Source organism: Stegostoma tigrinum, chromosome 13 (assembly GCF_030684315.1).
Source record: "Stegostoma tigrinum isolate sSteTig4 chromosome 13, sSteTig4.hap1, whole genome shotgun sequence".
NCBI lineage: Eukaryota > Metazoa > Chordata > Chondrichthyes > Orectolobiformes > Stegostomatidae > Stegostoma > Stegostoma tigrinum.
Window position 1 is genome coordinate 78,801,764 of NC_081366.1, and position 21,401 is coordinate 78,823,164.

The 21,401-nt window shown below is 42.8% G+C and overlaps 1 protein-coding gene across 3 annotated transcripts in view; it reads left to right on the forward strand.

Annotated features, from left to right (window-relative positions):
- The window catches only part of LOC125458161 (zinc finger protein 346-like), a 52,074-nt gene extending 50,033 nt beyond the window's left edge, over nt 1-2,041 (forward strand). For all 3 annotated transcript variants that reach the window (XM_059650805.1, XM_059650807.1, XM_059650806.1), the window contains one exon: nt 377-2,041. In XM_059650805.1, coding sequence (XP_059506788.1) covers nt 377-449 — 73 coding nt within the window. In that variant the 3' untranslated portion in view covers nt 450-2,041. The remainder of the gene's footprint in view (nt 1-376) is intronic.
- Nucleotides 2,042-21,401: the final 19,360 nt, after the last annotated feature.

Below are 21,401 nucleotides of genomic sequence, written 5' to 3' on the forward strand. Positions count from 1 at the left end.
TTGCCTTTGTTAACTGTATTTCTGGCATAATAATAATAAGCAAAGTATAGACTGTGTCAGTGGGAAAAGTAAAAACTTTACCATTGTGGCCATGATGTTGCTTTTAATTGTATTGCTCAGAGCTTACTTTGAGGATCAACAAACAAGCATATGATGCCAGTCTAACTTTTTAAATGAACCATACTGTAAATCTTCGACCCAACTTGTTTTGATATTCATTTAGATTTGTCATTTGTAGGAGGAGACAAGGAGGAAATGTTTAAGAAAATATTTGAGAGTAATTCTAAAAGCATCTTTACTGTACGCAGTACCTCAGTGATTGTATGAACTTATCCTAAACTTTCATGAGAGTCTTTACTCTTTTGTCTCTCCTCAGGTTGAAACCTAATGAATTTACTGCAGAAGATGATGAAGGGGGCTTTGAACTTTTTGAAGATGACGTCATCTAACAATGTTGGCATGGTGCTCTCCTCATCAGTGAATGTTACTCATGCAGAGGCCTGTTGGCCCAAGTTCATGTTTGGATCTGCATACTGTTGAGAAAACACTTCTACTGATACAACAACCTATTATGCTGAGCTCTAGGGCCCAATGTGTTTGTTTTAATTTTAAGTTTGTGCAGAAAGCTGAAGAGATTGGAAGTAAAAGAACTACATTTAAAGTAGCAAGTGGTGCTTTTCATCATTTGTTTAGCTATGGGAGATGCCTCCAACTCAGTACTTTGGTAACTGAATTGAAAAACTTGTAGCCCTGTCTCTTAATTCCATTTGTTTCTTAAGCCCAGTAAAGTTGGTTTCGCTCTTTAGGGAATGGCAGGAAACTTTGGTACAAATGAACAATTCTAAATGTTTGCTGTACAACTAGCTTGGTAGCCTTTGAATTGCAGCCTAGTTAAGATGAAGACATTGTTTGTAAATCATTGCACTGATGTGCCATAACCTGATTGTGCTTCTTTCACCATCCCATTTAAATGATCTAATGTTAACAATTTTCTAGCTGTCTCCCGACAACATGAATCTTAGCTGGTTCTTGTTAGACTGATTGTGGAGGAACTGAATGAGATGCAGTCTTTTTAATTAATGGGACTAATCCTGATTTATCATCTCTTGCATATTCGGAGGCTTGAGAAATCTGTGTCCCATATCTGTCTCATTGCTGAATTTCATTATTAAATGGCCATTCTTGTCTGATATCTGATAATTAGCATATCACAATTATCTAAAACTTTATGCAAGCTAATCCCTCGAATTTATTTACAGCTGGTTATTTTGACTTGCAACACTGGAAAATGGTTTGATAGAGCATCATATAACATCGCATGTGATGACTATCTGAAAAGGCAGTAGTTAGTAGTTACTGCAGCATTCAACAGATTATTCGTAGTTTATTACTATTCCTAACTGTTCAAACATTATTTTGAATAGACCAATTTGTTGTCAATCAAAAATTGGGCCACAGTTCACACCTTGTTAGTTAATAACTTGATTTATTTTGAATTTGCTGTAAAATGTCACCTCATCCCAGCAATCCTTTAAATTACGAGCTGCCTCTAAGTGACCCTGAGTGCTGCATACATTTCAGACCTGAACACACTTTCAGATTGGGTGACTTATGTTGAGAAACCTGGAGGTTAATACATGTGCAACAAATGTTAATGTTTAAGATGCCATAAAAAAAGTAGTATGTTTGGTGTGTTCTGACACTATATTTTGTTGTGTATGTTTGTGTTTTTTTTAAATTACTTGACCTATAATGGGGAACAGAAGGGAAACTGCTTTAATTGTCAGTGACTGAAAACATCTGTTCTGAACTGAACTGAACTGTGTGCAGACCTCATACAAGAATGGACCCAGGAGCTCAGCGTACTCTTCCGTATTTACATAATTTGGGTGTCTGTTTTAAGCATTTAGACTTTTCTTCCTTTGCTTCCAATACATACTTAGACCTCACAAGATTTGTTGAAAAATCTGTGACCCTTGACAGTTTTTGTACTTTTATTCTCTTCGTGCACAATAAATGTAGAATTAGTTTCCCTATCAAAGTGTTGTCTGCTTTTAATCCTGTTATCCCTTCTATTCAGTATTTGAACATTCGCTGTACTCCAGACCATCCCTGTATTTTGTTTGTATAAAAATATTTCCATAAAATTTCCACTTCTAAGTAATATTTGCAAGCGTCAAATGCTTTGACGTATCCCAGTAAATGAGTGGTATTAAACTATATGACTAAGAAATGTGTCTTTTCTTCATAGTGGTAGAGTTGTTGCTTGCAGCCATATGTCCCACTTCAGAAACCTGAGTATAAAAATCTAGGCTGCCACTGCAGTGTGGTACAGAATGAATGCTGCATTGTATTTTGTGAGAGCCAGATCTGCCTTCTCGTTAGTTATAACAGATCCCATTGCAGCCTGCAAACACAAATAACATCCCAAACATATCCTGCATTGAATACTTTCAAATCATCTCGTTCAGAGATGTTGTTATCTTACACATCTCGAACAGGTGGCACTTGAACCAGGCCCTTCTGACTGGCTACTACTACTGCAAGAGCCCATTCATTAACTGTAACATTACAGCAGGTACATGTCATTGATGTCCTGTTATTCAACTGTTGAAGATGGGATTGATTGCTTGAACAATGAAACGGCTGAGATGACTCCAGTGATACATTTTGGATTACAACATTGTAAAGTACAGTACCTCCCTTTTACCCACCAAGCAAGCTTCGAGCCTGTTGTTAAATTTGACATCAAAGGATGCCCTACTGCAAGCAGAGATGTATGAAAATAATAAACCCAACAGTATCACTTCCAGAAGGACAACCAGCTCAATCATCTGCCTCTTTGAATCTCAACTGAAGTCAGCCGAGTCAACCATCTGCAGACGGTGTACTTATTTTCTGATGGTCTCTAATTGGGCCAGCCCATCCCTATTCTGTAATGTTTGTGTGAACTTCAAACATGTAAGTACAAAACTGGTTGCATATCTTGTTTTACCTAGATTGTTTTAAGTATAATTAAATTAATCTCTTTCAAGGTCAAAATGAAGAAGACCTCTCTATTGATTCCACTTAATCCTTATGATCACACAATGTAAAATGCCGAAATTAAATCCTTCACCAACAAAAAGAATACATGTAGCCGTCAAATGATGGGGAAGGGTATTGGGGAGAAGGGTCACTTAACACCCTCCTAGTGGTAAACACTAACTTCCAAGTGGTTTTTGGACTCAAAACATCTCTGAAACTTGAGATCTTTTCAGTGACCTACCACTTTGAAAGATCGCTGCATATGCTATCTCAGGTCCTCGTTAATCCTTCACCCACATTCAAATTGTGCTATTAAATATCTTGACCCACCCATCCCTCTGCCATAAACACCTCTTCACATTTCAATAAATTCTATCTACAAATTGCCCACAAATGTCCTGTTGCAGTCAATTTATCATTTTCACTGTTTGTCACTCTTCTAAATGTATCATCAGCAAATTTACTCTAGTTCACTGTCCATGTCATTTAAAAAGGACTAGTCTACTATTCTGCAGCACGAAAATTATTTGCTTACCATGATTTCCTGTTTTTTGTCCCTGAACTGTTTTCAAATCCATGCTGATATTGTCCCTCTAGTTCACGAGGCAATGTTGTTGACCAGACTTTAAATTTGCCACATACTTTTTTTGATAGCCATTGCATTTTTCTTTATCAGTCCTTGCAATTTCATCAAAATTAATTACATGTGAGAAGCATAAATGGCATTTATGGCCACCTCAAGGTGGAGGACAATGCATGTTATGTGCAATTTTAGTATTTGTCTTAAAGCTGCGTTTGCTGCCTTACAACAGCAGGGGATGTACTCACAGTAATACCAATGTATCTCAATTGTTCACTCAAAAAGAAGACTTAAAGTCGTTGAGACAACCAAATCCTCCATATTCCCCACTCCCAAATGCAGACATTATAGGAAGTTTTAAAACGTTAGGAATTACGTAGTTCAGGAGCAGGAGCTGGGATGTTTCAAAGCCAGTCAATTGAATATACATTAACAGCTACATTTTACTAGTACATAAAGTGATGACAAGTGCTAAAATGTATCATATTGGCCATTTTTTAATAAGGACCCGATCTTTTGTGTTATTTACTAACACTCCATTTATCAATTTATACTGGCTATCCCTAATTGACTGTCATCTATCATGGTTCATGATAAAGTTTCGCTCTGATAATTATTTCTAGAACCTTATCGACTAACCGATCTTAACATAACTGACCTGTAGCTGTTAGGATAGTGTGATGCTCTTTATTAAATAAGTGTGTCATATTTGTAAATCTCCAATCCACTGAAACTTCTGTCCCCTGTGCCTAGAGCCCATTGGAAGACTCTGGCAACCCTTAGCTAACTGCTAAGGATTCCTGCAGCTACTCGAGATGCATCTGAACCCAAATCTGTAAACTAATTTAACCAGTCTTTCCAGTGCTTGTTGCTCTTCAGTTTCCGCCTTGTTCATTGGTACCATCTGTGCTTCTATCAACTTCTGTCACCTTTCTCTTCCTTAGTAAACACCATGTTAAGTATTACCTTTTCAGATACAACAAAAAATATTCTCACCATGATATCTTTATTGCTTTGCTGTCTGTATTTACACTATGATGTTTCACCTTTGTAGAATTCAATTCAATTTGTCACATAGCCTGTCTTTTGAGTTTATTGCCTTGTTATTCTCCCCAAATATCTCTGTATAAGCTCCCCAACACATTCATGACCACCTCTTAATGTTGCGTTCACAGAACCATGCAGAACAAAGTAACCCATTTGAATGGCACTGCATCTACCAACTCTAACTGAGGCCTGGCACTAACCCTCTAACACCTACCAGCCCCTCAATCATGACCCCATCCCTGACCACCAAAACATCTCTCAAACCATTCACTATCTCAGGTGACCTCCAACCACATTGTTCCCCAACTCCATACCGTCCGTTTCTATCTCTTTCTCAAAATCTGTAAACCTGACTGCCCTGGTCGACCCCTTGTCTCCGCCTGCTGCTGCCCCACTGAAATTATCTCCACTTATCTCGACTCTGTTTTCTCCTCACTAGTCCAGGAACTCCCCACCTATGTCCGTGACACCACCCATGCCCTCCACCTCCTCCAAGACTTGCAATTCCCTGGCCCCCCAACACCTCATCTTCGCTATGGACGTTCAATTCCTGCACACTTGTATGCCTCACATGAATGGCCTAAAAGCCCTCTGCTTCTTACCCTCCCGCTGGCCCAACCAGTCCCCCTCCACCCACACCCTCATCCGCCTAACTGAACATGTCCTTAACCCTTAACAGCATCTCCTTCAACTCCTCTCACTTCCTACAGATTAAGGGGGTGCCCATGGGCACCCGCGTGGGCCGAAACTATGCCTGCCTCTTTGTGGGTTACACGGAACAGTCCCTCTTCCGCAGCTACACTGGCACCATCACCCACCTCTTCCTCCGTAGTAGTGCTGCCTCATGCTCCCACGAGAAGCTCGAACAGTTCAACTTTACTAACACCTTTTACCCCAGTCTCAAATTCACCTGGACAATCTCCACTATCTCCCTGTCCTTCCTGGACCTCCACGTTTGCATTTCTGGTGACCACCTCGAAAACAGATCAATTTAAATTCCACCAACTCCCACAGCTACCTAGACTACACCTCCTCCCACCCATTTTCCTGCAAGAATGTGATCCCCTACTCCTAATTACTCCGCCTCCACCGCATCTGCTCCCAAGATGGAATATTCCACTCCCACATATCCAGATGTTCTCGTGTTTCCTGCACCTCCTCCCCACAAAAAAAGACAGAACCCCCTTTGTCCTCACATCACCCCACCAACCTTCATATCTGATCCAATAACCAAGGATATATTTCCCTCTCCACTCCTATCTGCCTTTCATAGGGACTGCTCTCTCCCTGACTACCTCATCTGCTCCACTCTCCCCACTAACCCCCACCACCCGTAGCACTTTCTGTGGCTGCAGGGAAAAGTGCTACACCTGTCCCTACACCACGCCCCCCACCCCCCATTCATTCAAGGCACCAAACAAACTTCCCACATTAGACAGGGATACACCTGCACATCCGTCAGTGTGGTCTACTGAATCTCCTGCTCCTGATGTGGCCTCCCCTACATCGGTAAGACCAAGTGAAGACTCTGAGACCGTTTTTTAGAGCACCTGCGCTCTGCGACAAATGACACCTTCCAGTCGCAAACCATTTCAACTCCCCCTCCCACTCCCTGGATGACATTGTCTATCCTGGGCCGCCTCCAGTGTCATGATGACACCACCCAGAAACTGGAGGAGCAGCACTTCATTTTCTGCCTCGGGAGCCTGCAGCCCAATGGCCTAAATGTGGACTTTACCAGTTTCAAATTCTCATCCCATGACCAACCTTTCCTTTACTCCTCACCTCCTTACTCTGCCACAACCTGTCTACTCTCCACCTTATCTGGCCCTCCTGCCTCACTGACCAATCCCCACACTCCCTACCTGCACTCACCTATCACTATCCCACCTACCTTCCCCAGCCCCACCCCTCCTTTCTCTATTTATTTCTGCGCTCCCTTCCCCAGTTCTGAAGAAGGGCCTTAAACATCAGCTTGCCTGCTCCCCTGATGCTGCCTGGCGTGCTGTGTTTTCACTATTCTGGGTGTTGTCTTTCCAAGGTCTAAACCGCTGCAGTGAAACTTGCTCTCATCCTCAAACCATCTTGCATGAAGGCCACCTAGCTTCCTAACTGCTTACTGTACCTGCGTGCATATTTTCATTGACTGTTGTGCAAGGATGCTCAGGTCTGATTGTACATCAGCATTTTCCAATCTAGCAACATTTAAATAATACTGTACCATTCTGTGTTTCCTACTAAAATGACTACACGCCCCTTTTCCACGTTATGGTGCATTTGCCATCTCATTCAACTTGTCTAAATTGCCTTATCTCCACCTCACCACTCTCATCTATCCATGTTGGTGTCATCAGCGAGCTTGAAATATTACTTATGGATATCTCATCCGCATTGTTTACATTTGTTGCAAAGAGCTGGGACTGAAGCACCAGTCCTTCCAGTAGCCCACTTGTCACTGCTTTCCACTCTGCAAATGACCCATTTTTCCTGTTTCCTATCCACTATCAAATTCTCAGTCCATGCCATTACATTACCAGCAATCCCACACGCTTCAGTTTTGCACAATAGCTTTTAATGTGAAAACTTATTAAAAACTTTCTGAAAACCCAAACAAGCCACGTTCACACTCATCTATTCGACTGGTTCAGTCCACATGAAATTGAGGTATAATTATGAAAAATCAACTTTCCTTTCCTAAATCCAGGTTGACTTTGCATAATAAGACCATAAGACATAGAAGTGGAAGTAAGGCCATTCAGCCCATTAAGTCCACTCTGCCATTTAATATGGCTGATGGGCATTTCAACTCCACTTAACTGCACTCTCCCTGTAGCCCTTAATTCCTCGCGAGATCAAGAATTTACCAATCTCTGCCTTGAAGACATTTAATGTCCCGGCCTCCACAGCGCTCTGTGGCAATGAATTCCACAGGCCCACCACTCTCTGGCTGAAGAAATGTCTCATTTCCGTTCTAAATTTACCCCCTCTAATTCTAAGGCTGTGCCCACAGGTCCTAGTCTCCCCACCTAACGGAAACAACTTCCCAGCGTCCACCCTTTTTAAGCCATACATTATCTTGTAAGTTTCAATTAGATCTCCCCTCGACCTTCTAAACTCTAATGAATACAATCCCAGGATCCTCAGCCATTCATCGTATGTTAAACCTACCATTCCAGAGATCATCCGTGTGAATCTCTGCTGGACACGCTCCAGTGCCAGTATGTCCTCCCTGGGGTGTGGGGCCCAAAATTGGACACAGTATTCTAAATGGGGGCCTAACTACAGCTTTCTAAGTCTCAGAAGCATATCGCTGCTTTTACATTTATAATGCTATTGGTATTTTCAGTGTCCTGTTTTCACATCCTTTGCAAAAAAATTTCCTGCACTTTCTCTTCTACAAATAGCAGGCAGGCTAACAGATCTGAGATCTGGCTAATTGATTTCACCAATACATTCTCACAGATAGTTAAGAATGGGCAACAATACTGACCTTGGCAGTGATGATCATAGAATGACAGAGTATTAAAAACGCACGTTCATTTATTTTTTAAAAATTAAGCTCAGCCGCAGATTGTTCATCAACACTTTGCTGCATGTGAATGAGTTTTGCACTTTGTTACATGTCTGGAATATTGAGCTAACCTTACTCCAAGGTGATGGGATGTAAAGCATTCCTTCGGCCATAGGATTGTAATTAAAATAATTCAGGTTTGTGGTCACACAACCCAGAGAAAGATCCTAAAATGCTGCACTTAATTAACCATTTTTGATATGTAGTGACTGTTACAAAACAAACCACACTACCACAAATAAAAGGGCAGATATTAATGGCACGACTATATTTTCATGAGTCAAATATAAAAAGGAACATGACAAGAATGACTCCTATCCATTGTCATTATTCAGGAATAATTAGAAGTTTGCTTTAGACAGTAAGATCATACAATGATGGGACAGAATTAGGTCATTTGATCCATCAAGTCTGCTGTGCCATTTGCTCATTGCTGGTGTGTTTCTCACTGTCCCCATTCCAGCCTTCTCTCTATAACTCTTGATCCCCTTACCAATCGAGAACCCATGTCTTAAATACTCTCAATGACTTGGCCTTCACAGCTTCTGCAGCAATAAGTTCCAGAGAATATCAGCCTCTGACTAAAGAAATTCCTCCTTATTTCAGTTCCAAGGGGTCATCACTTCACTCTGAGGCTGCGCTCTCAGGTCCTAATCTCTCTCACAAGCAGAAACATCATCTCCACATCAATGCTATCCAGGGTTCTCGGTATTCAATAAGTTTCAATCAGATCCCTCCTCATCCGTCTAAACTCCCAACAGACCCAGAGGCCTCAACTGCTCCTCATATGAGCCCTTCATTCCCAGGAACACTCTCCTGTAAACCTCTGGATCCCTTCAGTGCATCTTTCCCTAGATATGGGGTCCAAAACTACTCACGATATTCTAAATGTAGTCTGACAGCCTCAGCAGTACATTGCTGCTCCTGTATTCTAGCCCTCTTGAAATGAATGCTAACATTGTATCTGCCTTCCTACTTCCTGCCAACTAAATCTGCACATTAACCTTAACAGAATCCTGGATTAGGACTCCAAAGTCCCTTTGTGCTTCCAATTTTTAAAGGCTTTCCCCATTTATAAAATAGTCTGTGCCTCTACATTCCTACCAAAGTGCATACCCTTACACTTTTCCACATTGTATTCTACCTGTCACTTCTTTGCCCACTCTCCCAACCAATCAAATCTTCCTGCAGCCTCCCTGCTTCCTCAACACTACCTGTCCGTCCACCTATCTATATGTCATCGGCAAACTTAGCAACAATGCCCTCTGACTTTGATCTGACTTTAAAGTGCAGGGACCATCTGGAGTTCATTTAAAATAGCTCCTGTGTGCCAAAATGTCATCATTCCCTTCTAACTCAATGCTGCAGCTGTTTGTTTCAGAGGATGAAATCCCTGGGACTAAGAAGATATTTTGCCGTGCAGAATTGGTAGTGTAAAACAAAATTTGGAGTGGCACTTGGATGTGGTAGGGTTTGCTATGATTTTTCTGGGTCCGGTTGAAATCTCTACACCTCCCACTTTTTAACAGAATGTCTCAGTTATGGCCTTAGCATCATCGAACATTAAGGATGCCGTTCAGTCTAGCGTAGACAGGACTTGAAGGGGTTAGTTCTCCATAACATTTCTAGCTGGGAGCTGGCAGAAGACAGCAGTTTGGTGTGAAGCATAGGTGCCAGGCAATGACTATCTCCAACAAAAGAGAATTAAACCAACTTGCCTTGACATTCATTGACAAACCCAATGTTGAATGTCTCACCATCAACATTCTGGTGGTGAGCATTGACCAGAAATGGAACTAGGCCAAACATATAGAAACTTACAGCACAGTGGTAATACTCCTGAAAGTTCAAAACCCACTTGCTGCAGGGATGTGTCATAGCTTGTGATAATGGGAACTGCAGATGCTGGAGAATCCAAGATGACAAAATGTGAGGCTGGATGAACACAGCAGGCCAAGCAGTATCACAGGAGCACAAAAGCTGATGTTTCGGGCCTAGACCCTTCATCAGAGAGGGGGATGGGGAGAGGGTTCTGGAATAAATAGGGACAGAGGGTGAAGCGGACTGAAGATGGATAGAGGAGAAGATAGGTGGAGAAGAGAGTATAGTTGGGGAGGTAGGGAGGGGATAGGTCAGTCCAGGGAAGACAGACAGGTCAAGGAGGCGGGATGAGGTTAGTAGGTAGGAGATGGAGGTGCGGCTTGGGGTGGGAGGAAGGGATGGGTGAGAGGAAGAACAGGTTAGGGAGGCGGAGACAGGCTGGGCTGGTTTTGGGATGCAGTGGGGGGAGGGGATGAATGTGCTGGTCTTGGGATGCAGTGGGGGGAGGGGACGAGCTGGGCTGGTTTTGTGATGCAGTGGAGGGAGGGGATGAATGGGCTGGACTTGGGATGCAGTGGGGGGAGGGGACGAGCTGGGCTGGTTTTGGGATGCAGTGGGGGGAAGGGATGATCTGGGCTGGTTTTGGGATGCAGTGGGGGAAGGGGAGATTTTGAAGCTTGTGAAGTCCACATTGATACCATTGGGCTGCAGGGTTCCCAAGCGGAATATGAGTTGCTGTCTTGAATGATTACTATCTCTATAAATACTGTTGCTAAAAGATCCGGGTTAGAGGTTAGGAAGTCTCTGTCAATTAACACACCTGCTGTCACCCCTGTGTCTGTACAATGCTGGAGGGTATGAGTGTGATGGAATACTCCCCACTTGCCTGGATGAACGGTGCTTCAAAATTACACAAGAGGATTGACAGCATCCCGGTCTGAGCAACCTACTCACTATCTTCACCATTCACTCTCTTCCACGGTGATAGCACTGTATACCAGCTTTGGGATATACTGAGCAAGCTATCGGGCTCCCTCAAAAACATCTTGCAAACCAGCTATCTCTGTGAATGAGGAGGACAACGGCTGCAGATACCTACCTGTGTAAATTCCCCTCTCAGCTACACAAAGCCCTAACTTGGAACTATGTGACCATGCCTTCACTGTCACTGGGTCGACTTCCTGTAACTTCCTTCCTATAACAGCAGTGTGTGTCTACCTAAAGCACATGGACTGCAAGGAGGTAGCTCATCAAACCATCTTAAGGAGATGGACAAGCACGGTGGCTCGGTGGTTAGCAATGCTGCCTCACAGCACCAGGGGCCCAGTTTCAATTCCAGCCTCAAGCAACCGTCTGGAGTTTGCACATTCTCCCTGTGTCTGCATGGATTGCCTCTGGGTGCTCCATTTTCCTCCCACAGTCTAAAGATGCGCAGGTTAGGTGGACTGGCCATGCTAAATTGCCCCATAGTGCCTAGGGTTGTGTAAGTTAGGGTGGATTTACCATGGTAAATGTGAGGTTATTGAAATAGTAAATAAGGGCAGGGGGGTCACTGGCTGGCATAGTGTAGGGGGTAGGGTGGGGATATAGGCTGGGTGGGATGGTCTTCAGAGGGTCAGACTTGAAGGGCTGAATAGCATCTTACTGCACTCTACGGATTCTGTGAATCTATGAAATAGGAAAGGCGGCCCCAGCCCCCAACACTCACGTTCCATAAAGGAATAAATCGAATAAACGAAAGGACAGAGTGAAACACAGTAGCAGCCCCTCTGACTAATCCCTGTAGGCTGCCATTCAATCACTAGATGTACAATTTTGCAGCCAGGCCACAAGAGGGCCTCCAGCTCCATGTCAAATTTCAAGCATCTGCCAAAACCCCACTGACACAGTGGTACCCAGTGACTCTGCCTTATTTACCATCTCAATAACTCTTCATTAGTCATTATCTTTCATAGAAATATTACTGATTTCTCACAATGACCTTACTTTTCTCACTCTCCCGAACCACAGGATTCAACACCTTCCCTGCTGTTACAATATGACTGAACTCATGACGCTACTGTAAACCTCAGTTTATTACATTGTCTAAACTACTGGACATTTCAGTATATTAAAACACATTCTATCCTCTCTAAGGCATACACTGACTGATATGTTAAACCACAGATAGGACTTCTCTGTTCCCCTGCACTGGAATGCTGCAATTTCTCTATATTATTCTTATATATTCTTATTATTATATTATTCTATATTATTACTTGGGCAATCTTGCAGGAGGATGTTCATGGAACCTCTCTCTCTTCCTTCGATTTTCTCTTTCTGTGGAGAAGCATGTAGCCTCCAAACAGCACACTCTCCCACGTAGCACAACTCTGATCAAGGATGCAATGTGGAAGTCACAGCAGAAAATCAGTGTTGGAGAATCGAGTTTTTCCTAAACTTACCGTAAACTATGTTTCAAAACAAAAGGGAATAAACTGTTTGTGCTTGTAAAAAGGATCAAGAATGAAATTTGAAGCATTTGTAAAAGAAGCAAGTGTGAAGTGAGACAAACCTTTGTTAAACAGTGAGGTGTTAGGTTCAATTGTTGCAGTAAGAGGGCATTGGATGATTATTTAAATTGAAATAATTTGCAGATATATGGGGAATAAAGCAGGGGATTGGCACTGTGTTGTGAAGCATAGTTGGAGAGCCAGTATAAATATATTTTTTCACTCATTCACAGGATTACAGCATCACTGGCCAGGTTAATATTTGTTGCCATTCCTAATTGGCCAGAGGGCAGTTAAAAATCTGCGACATTGCTGTGGGTCTGGAGTCACACATAGTCCAGAACAAGTAAGGATGGCAGTTCCCTTCCCTAAAGGGCATTAGTGAGACAGATGTGTTTGTCTGACAATTGCTGATGGATTCCACATTCTGCCACAGTGGGATTTGAACCCAGGCCTCCAGAACATTACCTGCGTCTCTGGATTAATAGACCAGTGATAATGCCACTCGGTGTCTCCTGGCAACGATGATGATGAGCCAAATGGACTCCTCCTCTGCCTTAACATTCCTGTGAAATCATTAATAAACCTGTTCTAGATTTTCCAGAAGATGGAGCTATTGCACAGCACTGACTGTTCAAGATGGGTCGATTCTAAGGTTCTTAAAGTCTGGGATTCTTGCTGACAGAATTAGTCAATAGTTAGAAAGTGAGCCCATGCGAAAAAGATTGATGAATTATTCACGTGGTATTGCTAAGGCTGACACCAATGTTTGTCTTTTTTTAATCTAAATTAAATGGCTTCATTGAGATCCCATGACTAGATTGCTGCTCAAAACAGTGTGGAGCAGGAGGAGCACAGCAGGTCAGGCAGAACCAGAGGAGCAGGAAAGTCAATGTTTCGGGTTCACACCCTTCGTTTTCATCCTGATGAAGGGTATAAACCTGAAACGCAACTTTCCTGCTTCCTGTGATGCTGCGTGACCTGCTGTGTTCCTGCAGCTCCACACTATACCGACTCTGATTCCAGCATCTACAGTTTCCTGCTATCTCGGAGTTGCTAGATTTCTGCTGATCAGTGACCAGTTGTATTACTGATTCTGTTATACAATAATTGTGGTAATAGTTGTTTGATAGAATTTGAGTATTGCCGAAAACACCACATTTTGATGAAGATTTTTGTCTTGCAGTCAATTCACAAGAAATACCAAAGAGCAAATGACATTTAAACTATAAGAGAGTTTTGAATGGTGGGGAAGTGGACTCTAGTGTAAGTTTTGCTGCAGACAGCATACCAGTTAAATGCTGACTGTTGTGGCTTTCTTCAAATTTTAAACTTTTGGACATCAAACTGGGCATAAAGACTCTAATTCATTAAGGCACTGACCTGAGAAATTATTCAGGGAATGGCCGTCAACTATAAATTGAATTGAAACTGGCACAGTGTATATCCATGATAGTATCAGAAATAATGGGAACTGCAGATGCTGGAGAATTCCAAGATAAAATGTGAGGCTGGATGAACACAGCAGGCCAGAGAGTATAGTTGGGGAGGTAGGGAGGGGATAGGTCAGCCCAGGGAAGACGGACAGGTCAAGGAGGCGGGATGAGGTTAGTAGGTAGGAGATGGAGGTGCGGCTTGGGGTGGGAGGAAGGGATGGGTGAGAGGAAGAACAGGTTAGGGAGGCAGAGACAGGCTGGACTGGTTTTGGGATGCAGTGGGGGGAGGGGACGAACTGGGCTGGTTTTGGGATGCAGTGGGGGAAGGGGCGATTTTGAAGCTGGTGAAGTCCACATTGATATCATTGGGCTGCAGGGTTCCCAAGCGGAATATGAGTTGCTGTTCCTGCAACCTTCGGGTGGCATCATTGTGGCACTGCAGGAGGCCCATGATGGACATGTCATCTAAAAAATGGGAGGGGGAGTGGAAATGGTTTGCGACTGGGAGGTGCAGTTGTTTGTTGCGAACTGAGCGGAGGTGTTCTGCAAAGCGGTCTCCAAGCCTCCGCTTGGTTTCCCCAATGTAGAGGAAGCCACACCGGGTACAGTGGATGCAGTATACCACATTGGCAGATGTGCAGGTGAACCTCTGCTTAATGTGGAATGTCATCTTGGGGCCTGGGATAGGGGTGAGGGAGGAGGTGTGGGGGCAAGTGTAGCATTTCCTGCGGTTGCAGGAGAAGGTGCCGGGTGTGGTGGGGTTGGAGGGCAGTGTGGAGCGAACAAGGGAGTCACGGAGAGAGTTGTCTCTCTGGAAAGCAGACAGGGGTGGGGATGGAAAAATGTCTTGGGTGGTGGGGTCGGATTGTAAATGGTGAAAGTGTTGGAGGATGATGCGTTGTATCCGGAGGTTGGTAGGGTGGTGTGTGAGAACGAGGGAGATCCTCTTAGGGCGGTTGTGGCGGGGGCGGGGTGTGAGGGATGTGTTGCGGGAAATACAGGAGACGTGGTCAAGGGCGTTCTCGATCACTGTGGGGGGAAATTTGCGGTCCTTGAAGAACTTGGACATCTGGGATGTGCGGGAGTGGAATGTCTTATCGTGAGAGCAGATGTGGCGGAGGCGGAGGAATTGGGAATAGGGGATGGAATTTTTGCAGGAGGGTGGGTGGGAGGAGGTGTATTGCAGGAGGGTGGGTGAGAGGAGTTTCTTTCTGCTTGCAAAGGGCAGGGCCTGTGTATCAATACTATGCTCATTTGTAATGTGGTGTATGGATTTCAGAGCCAGGTAAGTACGTAAATGGTGTGCTCCCAGGCACATCCTAAAAGGTCAGATTCTATAAAACAGAATCTTCCTTTAGTTGTTTGCAACAAGAAACATACTAACTGTAGTGCTATTTTGTGGACAGTTTTGGTCTCTTTATCGGAGGAAGGATGTCCTGGCTATGGAGGGACTGCAACAAACGCTTACCAGTCTGATTCCTGGATGGCAGGGCCTACAAGTGAAGAGAGATTGGGCTCGTTAGGACTACATTCACTGGAGTTTAGAAGAATGAGGAGGGATCTCACAGAAATCTATAAAATCCTAACTGGGCCAAACAGAGTAAATGCAGGGAAGAATGTTCCTGATAACCAGGGAGCCCAGAACCAGAGGACACAGCCTAATGACAGGGATAGGCCATTTAGGATTGAGATGAAGAGAAAGTTTTCACTCTGTGTTGTAAACCATACAACCATAAGATACAGGAGCAGAATTAGGCCATTCAGCCCATTGAGTCTGCTCTACCATTTGATCATGGCTGATATGCTTCTCAAACTCAAAATCAATTTCCTACCTTTTCCTCATAACCTTGATCCCTTTACTAATCAAGAACCAACTATCTTTGTCTTAAATACACTTAATGACTTGGCCTCCACAGTCTTCTATGGCAGTGAGTTTCACAGATTCACCACCCTCTGACTAAAGAAATTCCTCCTCACATTAGTAATAGGGGCGTACCTTCACGCTGAGGCTGTGCCCTCTCAGGTCCTAGTCTGTTCTCCTAGCGGAAACATCTCCACCATGTCCACTCTATCCAGGTCCCTCTCAGTATCGTGTAGGTTTCAGTCAGGTGCCCCACTCCCACCTATCCTTCTAAACTCAATAAGCCTGTGGAATTCTCTGCCATGGAACGCAGTTGAAACTAAAACAATGAATATTTTTGAGGAGTTAGCTATAGATCTTAGGGCTAGAAGGGATCAAAGGGTAAAAATCGAGAACAGAGTACTGAGTTGGACGATCAGCTATGGTCATGTTGACTGGTGGTGCAGGCTTGATGAGCCAAATGGCCTACTCTAGCTACAATTTTCTATAAATCTATGTATCCCATCAAACTGCAGTCACCAAATTCACAACACCATGTCCAATACTAGATGTGTGCCTGCAAGTGGACATTTTCTACACATAAAATAATGCTGACAACCAAGATAAGAGTGCCAGTCAGGCTCACAGAGCAGAGCAGTTACATCTACTTCAATATATATTGATGCACAGGGTCCTGCTATTTGCAGACAGGAAGAATATGTACACAGACTGTGCCTGTTTTAACATAACAAAATAGGGGACAGCCATCCTCTTAAAAAAAGAACTGTGGATGCTGTAAATCAGGAACAAAAACAGAAGTTGCTGGAAAAGCTCAGCAGGCCTGGCAACATCTGTGAAGAAAAAAATTAAAGCTAACATTTTTGGTCCAGTGACTCTTCCTCAGGACCCACAGTCATTCTCTGGTTTGTTTCAATGCTCAGGGCACTGCACTATCAGAATAAATCTGTCCTTTTAAAACTAAAATAAAGCTTGGCAGTTAACTGCCAGTCATCATTAACTCATTCTCCATGGCACACTGTACCAGAGTCCACTTGCAACCCGTCAGCACTGTCCTCTCACATCAGTGTAAATGCTGTTTTCCTTTTACTTTGGTATTTCTTAATAATAGTCCTGATGAGTACAAGATGCAAAGCCTTAACATATCTTCCTTCAGCATTACACAATTAGTGATCATGGAACACAGAGTTTGCATAATCAACTTTAATTTTAGTTACTTTTGTTCTATCACAGTATGGGAACTTCCATCCTCACACAGGAAAGAAAGCATTGCATCCTTGTACTAAATGCAGATGAACAGAGAACTGTCATTCTGAAAAACAGTCATGAAAACCACAGGAGCTGCTTATTCACTAAAGTTTAAAAGATGTCTTTCCAATTTGTTTTCATTAGTTGTGGCATAGAGTATAAGACCAAGGAGGTGATGCTGGAGTTGTACAGAAGGTCGGCCAGGCCACAGCTAGAGTACTGTGTGCAGTTCTGGTCACCCCACTACAAGAAGGATGTGATAGCACGAGAGGGGGTGCCCAGCAGGTTCACCAGGATGTTGCACGAAAAACTGAGCAATAAGGAGAGACTAGATAGGCTTGGATTGTTTTCTTTAGAGCAAAGGAGACTGAGGGGGATATGGCTGATATATAAAAGATTATGAGGGGTACAGAGGGCAGCCGTTCCCCTTGGTGGAGGGGTCAATCTTGAGAGGGCACAGTTTTAGGGTAATGGGCAGGAGATTCAGGGGGGATCTGGGGGGAAAAAGAGCTTTTCTCACTCTGGGGGTAGTGAGAATCCAGAATACACTGCCTGGGAAGATGGTGGAGGCCAGAAACCTACAAATTTAAAAAAAAATTGAATGAGCATTTCAGATATTATAACATTCAAGAACAAATGCCGGAAATTGGGATTAGTACACCTTTGGTGGTAGTTATATCAGTACAGACTCGATGGGCTGAAGGGACTTTTCTGCACTGTATGAATCTATGAATGTATTTACAAAAAGGATTCCATTGGAATTAAAAGGTCCTGAAGGATAGTTTTATCAGCCAAGCTTACTGACAAAGCACTTAGTTCTGCCAGATATTGATTATATATTATCATTTCCTGTGAACAAAGCCTATGAAAACAAAGAGTAAACTCAAAGAACTATGTACTTGTTTCTGTGGCACCAATATTATCGATAACAACAGAAGCCTACGAGACTTGTGCAATCATGTGATTTTGCTTCAGCTCAGTGACATCATGACCCCAGATGGCCATTGTTATTGATTTTAGATCATTTTACTCAAAGGGCATGTTGGAGAGAAGATTCACAAATGGTTACAAATACTTCTGACTAATTTTAAAGAGGGCAAATTGAGGATGCCTAGCATATTGGTGTATCTTTGCATTCTGTAGATTTATGATTTCTTGTTTTCATTTACTGCAATGAAGAATTGAAACAATCAAAATGCTACTCCACTTACAAAGGTGATTACCTATTCTGTAATATCCAAGAAACGTTTTGTGGCTCTGAGCTCCATTTGTGGACAGTTAGAAATATTTCCAGGGTGCGGTGGTGTAGTGACAGACAATGTCACTGGGCTAACTAATGCAGAACCCAGGTTAATGTTCCAGGGACGTGGGTTTGAATCCCACCAGGGTGGATGGTGAAATTCAAATCCAATAAAATGTTGAATTAAAGGCTAGCCTAATGGTGACCATTGTCAATTGTTGTAAAAAACCATTAATCTCCAACCTCCTTTAGGGAAGGAAACTTGTTATCCTTCGCCAGTTTGGTTTACACGTGACTACAGAGCCACAGCAATGGAGCTGAGTTTCACATGGCCTAGCAAACCACTTAATTGTCAGGTAAACCGAGGATTTCGAGCCCTATGCAGTCCCAGCATGTCTAAGTACTTTAGAAAGACTGCACTGTTTAAACTTTTAGCTTTATTTCTTTACTTTTCTACTTAATATTAAGAAGGTCTGTAACGTTTAATTTTTAACTTTGTTCTGTACTCCTTCTACCTTCTTCTTAAGATTTAGTTCGTATCAAGATGGCTCTTTGTGTGACAATATTTACACTTCACTGTACTCCTGTATACTGACAAAAAAATAAAATAGATCTAATCAGAGATGGGCAAAAAATGCTCACCCAATGAATGATGCCCACGTCCTGTGACCGAATACAAAAAAACCCTTGACCAGTGACTGGCACATGAATAAAGCACATAACTGTTTCAGCAGTGACTTGTTATGGCTCATATTACTCAGGACATGGTGTCATTCTGTTTACAGAAGTTGCTTCTTCACATCGTTAACTGGAATGCATTGCCTGAAAGGCTAGGGAAAGCCAAGAAAGAAATCAGGAATTGGACATGAACCTGAAGGAAGTGAAAATGGCGGGTTTGAAGAAAAAGAACAAAGGACTGGGATTAAGAGGTAACACAGTGTGGAGCTGGAGGAACACAGCAGGCCAGGCAGCATCAGAGGAGCAGGAAAGTTTATGTTTCAGATCGGGACCCTACTTCAGAAATCGGCTCCTCTGATGCTGCCTGGCCTGCTGTGTTCCTCCAGCTCTACACTTGGTTACCTCTGACTCCAGCATCGGCAGTTCTTACTATCTCCAAAGGATTGGGATTGATTGGATAGCAGTTCCATAATTTAGTCCAGGCTGGATGGCACAGATGGCCTCTCTGTGCTGGGCTTCTCTGTGCTGAATGGTTTTGATTCTTATGCAAGATCACATGCAGACAGGGTATTTAAAAGGCATTTGGCACACTTCCCTTTATGCTCAGTCCTTTGAGTATTGGAGTTAGGAAGTCATTGTACAGTACATTGACAAGGTCCCTTCTGGAATACTGTGTCCAGTTCTGTCACCTAGTTATAGAAAGGATATTATTAAGCTGGAGAGGGTACAGAAAGGATTTACCAGGATGTTGCTGGATATGGAAGGTTTGAGTTAATAAAGAAAGGCTGGATAGACTGGGACTTTTTTCCCTGGAGCGTAGGAAGTTGACAGCTGGCCTTCTAGAAGTTTATAAAATAATGAGAGGTATAGATAGGAGTTAATGGTAGTTGTCTTTTTCCTAGGATGGGGATTTCAAGACGAGGGGGTACTGTTTTAAGCAGGTCGGAGAGAGATTTTAAAAAAGACATGAGGGTAATTTTTTTATGCAGACGGTGGTTTGTGTGCGGAATGAGCTTGAGGAAGTGGTGGATATGGGTACAATTAAGCTTAAAGACATTTTGATAATTACATGAATAGGAAATGTTGTCAGAAGTCACAGGACAGCAGGTTATAATCCAACAGGTTTGTGTGAAATCACAAGCTTTTGGTGTGCAGCTCCTTCATCAGGTGACTTCACCTGACAAAGGGAGCGTGCTTCGAAATCTTATGATCTCAAACAAACCTGTTGGACTATAACCGGCTGCCCTGTGACTTCTGACTTTGTCCACCCCAGTCCAACACTGGCCCCTTCACATCAGGAAATGTTTGGAGGGATATGAACCATGAGCAGAGAGGAGGGACTAGTTTAGTTTGGGATTATGTCGGAAAGGTCTGTTTCCATGCTTTATGATTCTATGACTCGATCAGTTTGGACAGGCAGTTATAAAATTTGGGACACCATCATATTCTGTAAAGCAGCTTACCTTATGTTTAGAGGAGGGGATAAATGGAAAACAGCAAAATAAACAAAAATTAGTTGTAAATAATGAAAAACACAAAATAATACATCAAAATGATTTTTTAAAAATAATCAGTTAACATTTAGAAAAGACTTTCTTCCTTGTGTCTAACTTTAAATCTTATTAAAGAGCATTTTTACATAGCCTTTGGCAAATCTCAGAGTATCAGAAAACTTTTACATCCAATGAAATACTTCAGAAATTTAATCACTGTTGTAATTTAGGAAGCGTAGCAGCTAATTTGAACACAGCAGGATCCCACAAGTATGAAATTCTAATGTTAGCCAGGACACAATTGTTCAAAATAATGCCGAATGACTTTTTTACAAGCAGCTGACAGGAATAACAGAATCTCTGGCCTCCGTTAAATGGCTCATTTGAAAACTGGAAGTTATGAGGGCGTAGCACTCCCTCGGTATTGCACTCGATTGTCATCCTGGAGTACAGAATAGTGTATAGATCTACCAAAATAGATCTTGTACTTCTGTCTCTAAAGTGGGACTTGAACTTACAACCTTGGGACTTGAGGTAAGTCTGCCACTATCAGTTCACAGCTCACCTATTGCACCTGTCCGAAAGTGTCAATTTAATCACGTTGATCAGTCAATAAGTAGATCACTAAGTACATTACTAAACAAATTCTTCGGGTGCACACTCAAGGGGCAAAATGACAGATTTTTTTTGCACTGAATTTGTTTTTTGTCTGTTTGTTCCAGATAAGAGGTATTACATTTTGGTACAATATAAACAGAAGTAGGACTTATAGGATTAATGGTGGGGGCCCTGGTAGATTTGTAGAACAGAGAGATCTAGGGGTGCAGGTCCATAATGCCTTGAAGTTTGTGTCACTTTGAGACAGGGTGGTTGAAAAGGGATTTGGCACGCTAGCCTTCATTGCTCAGTC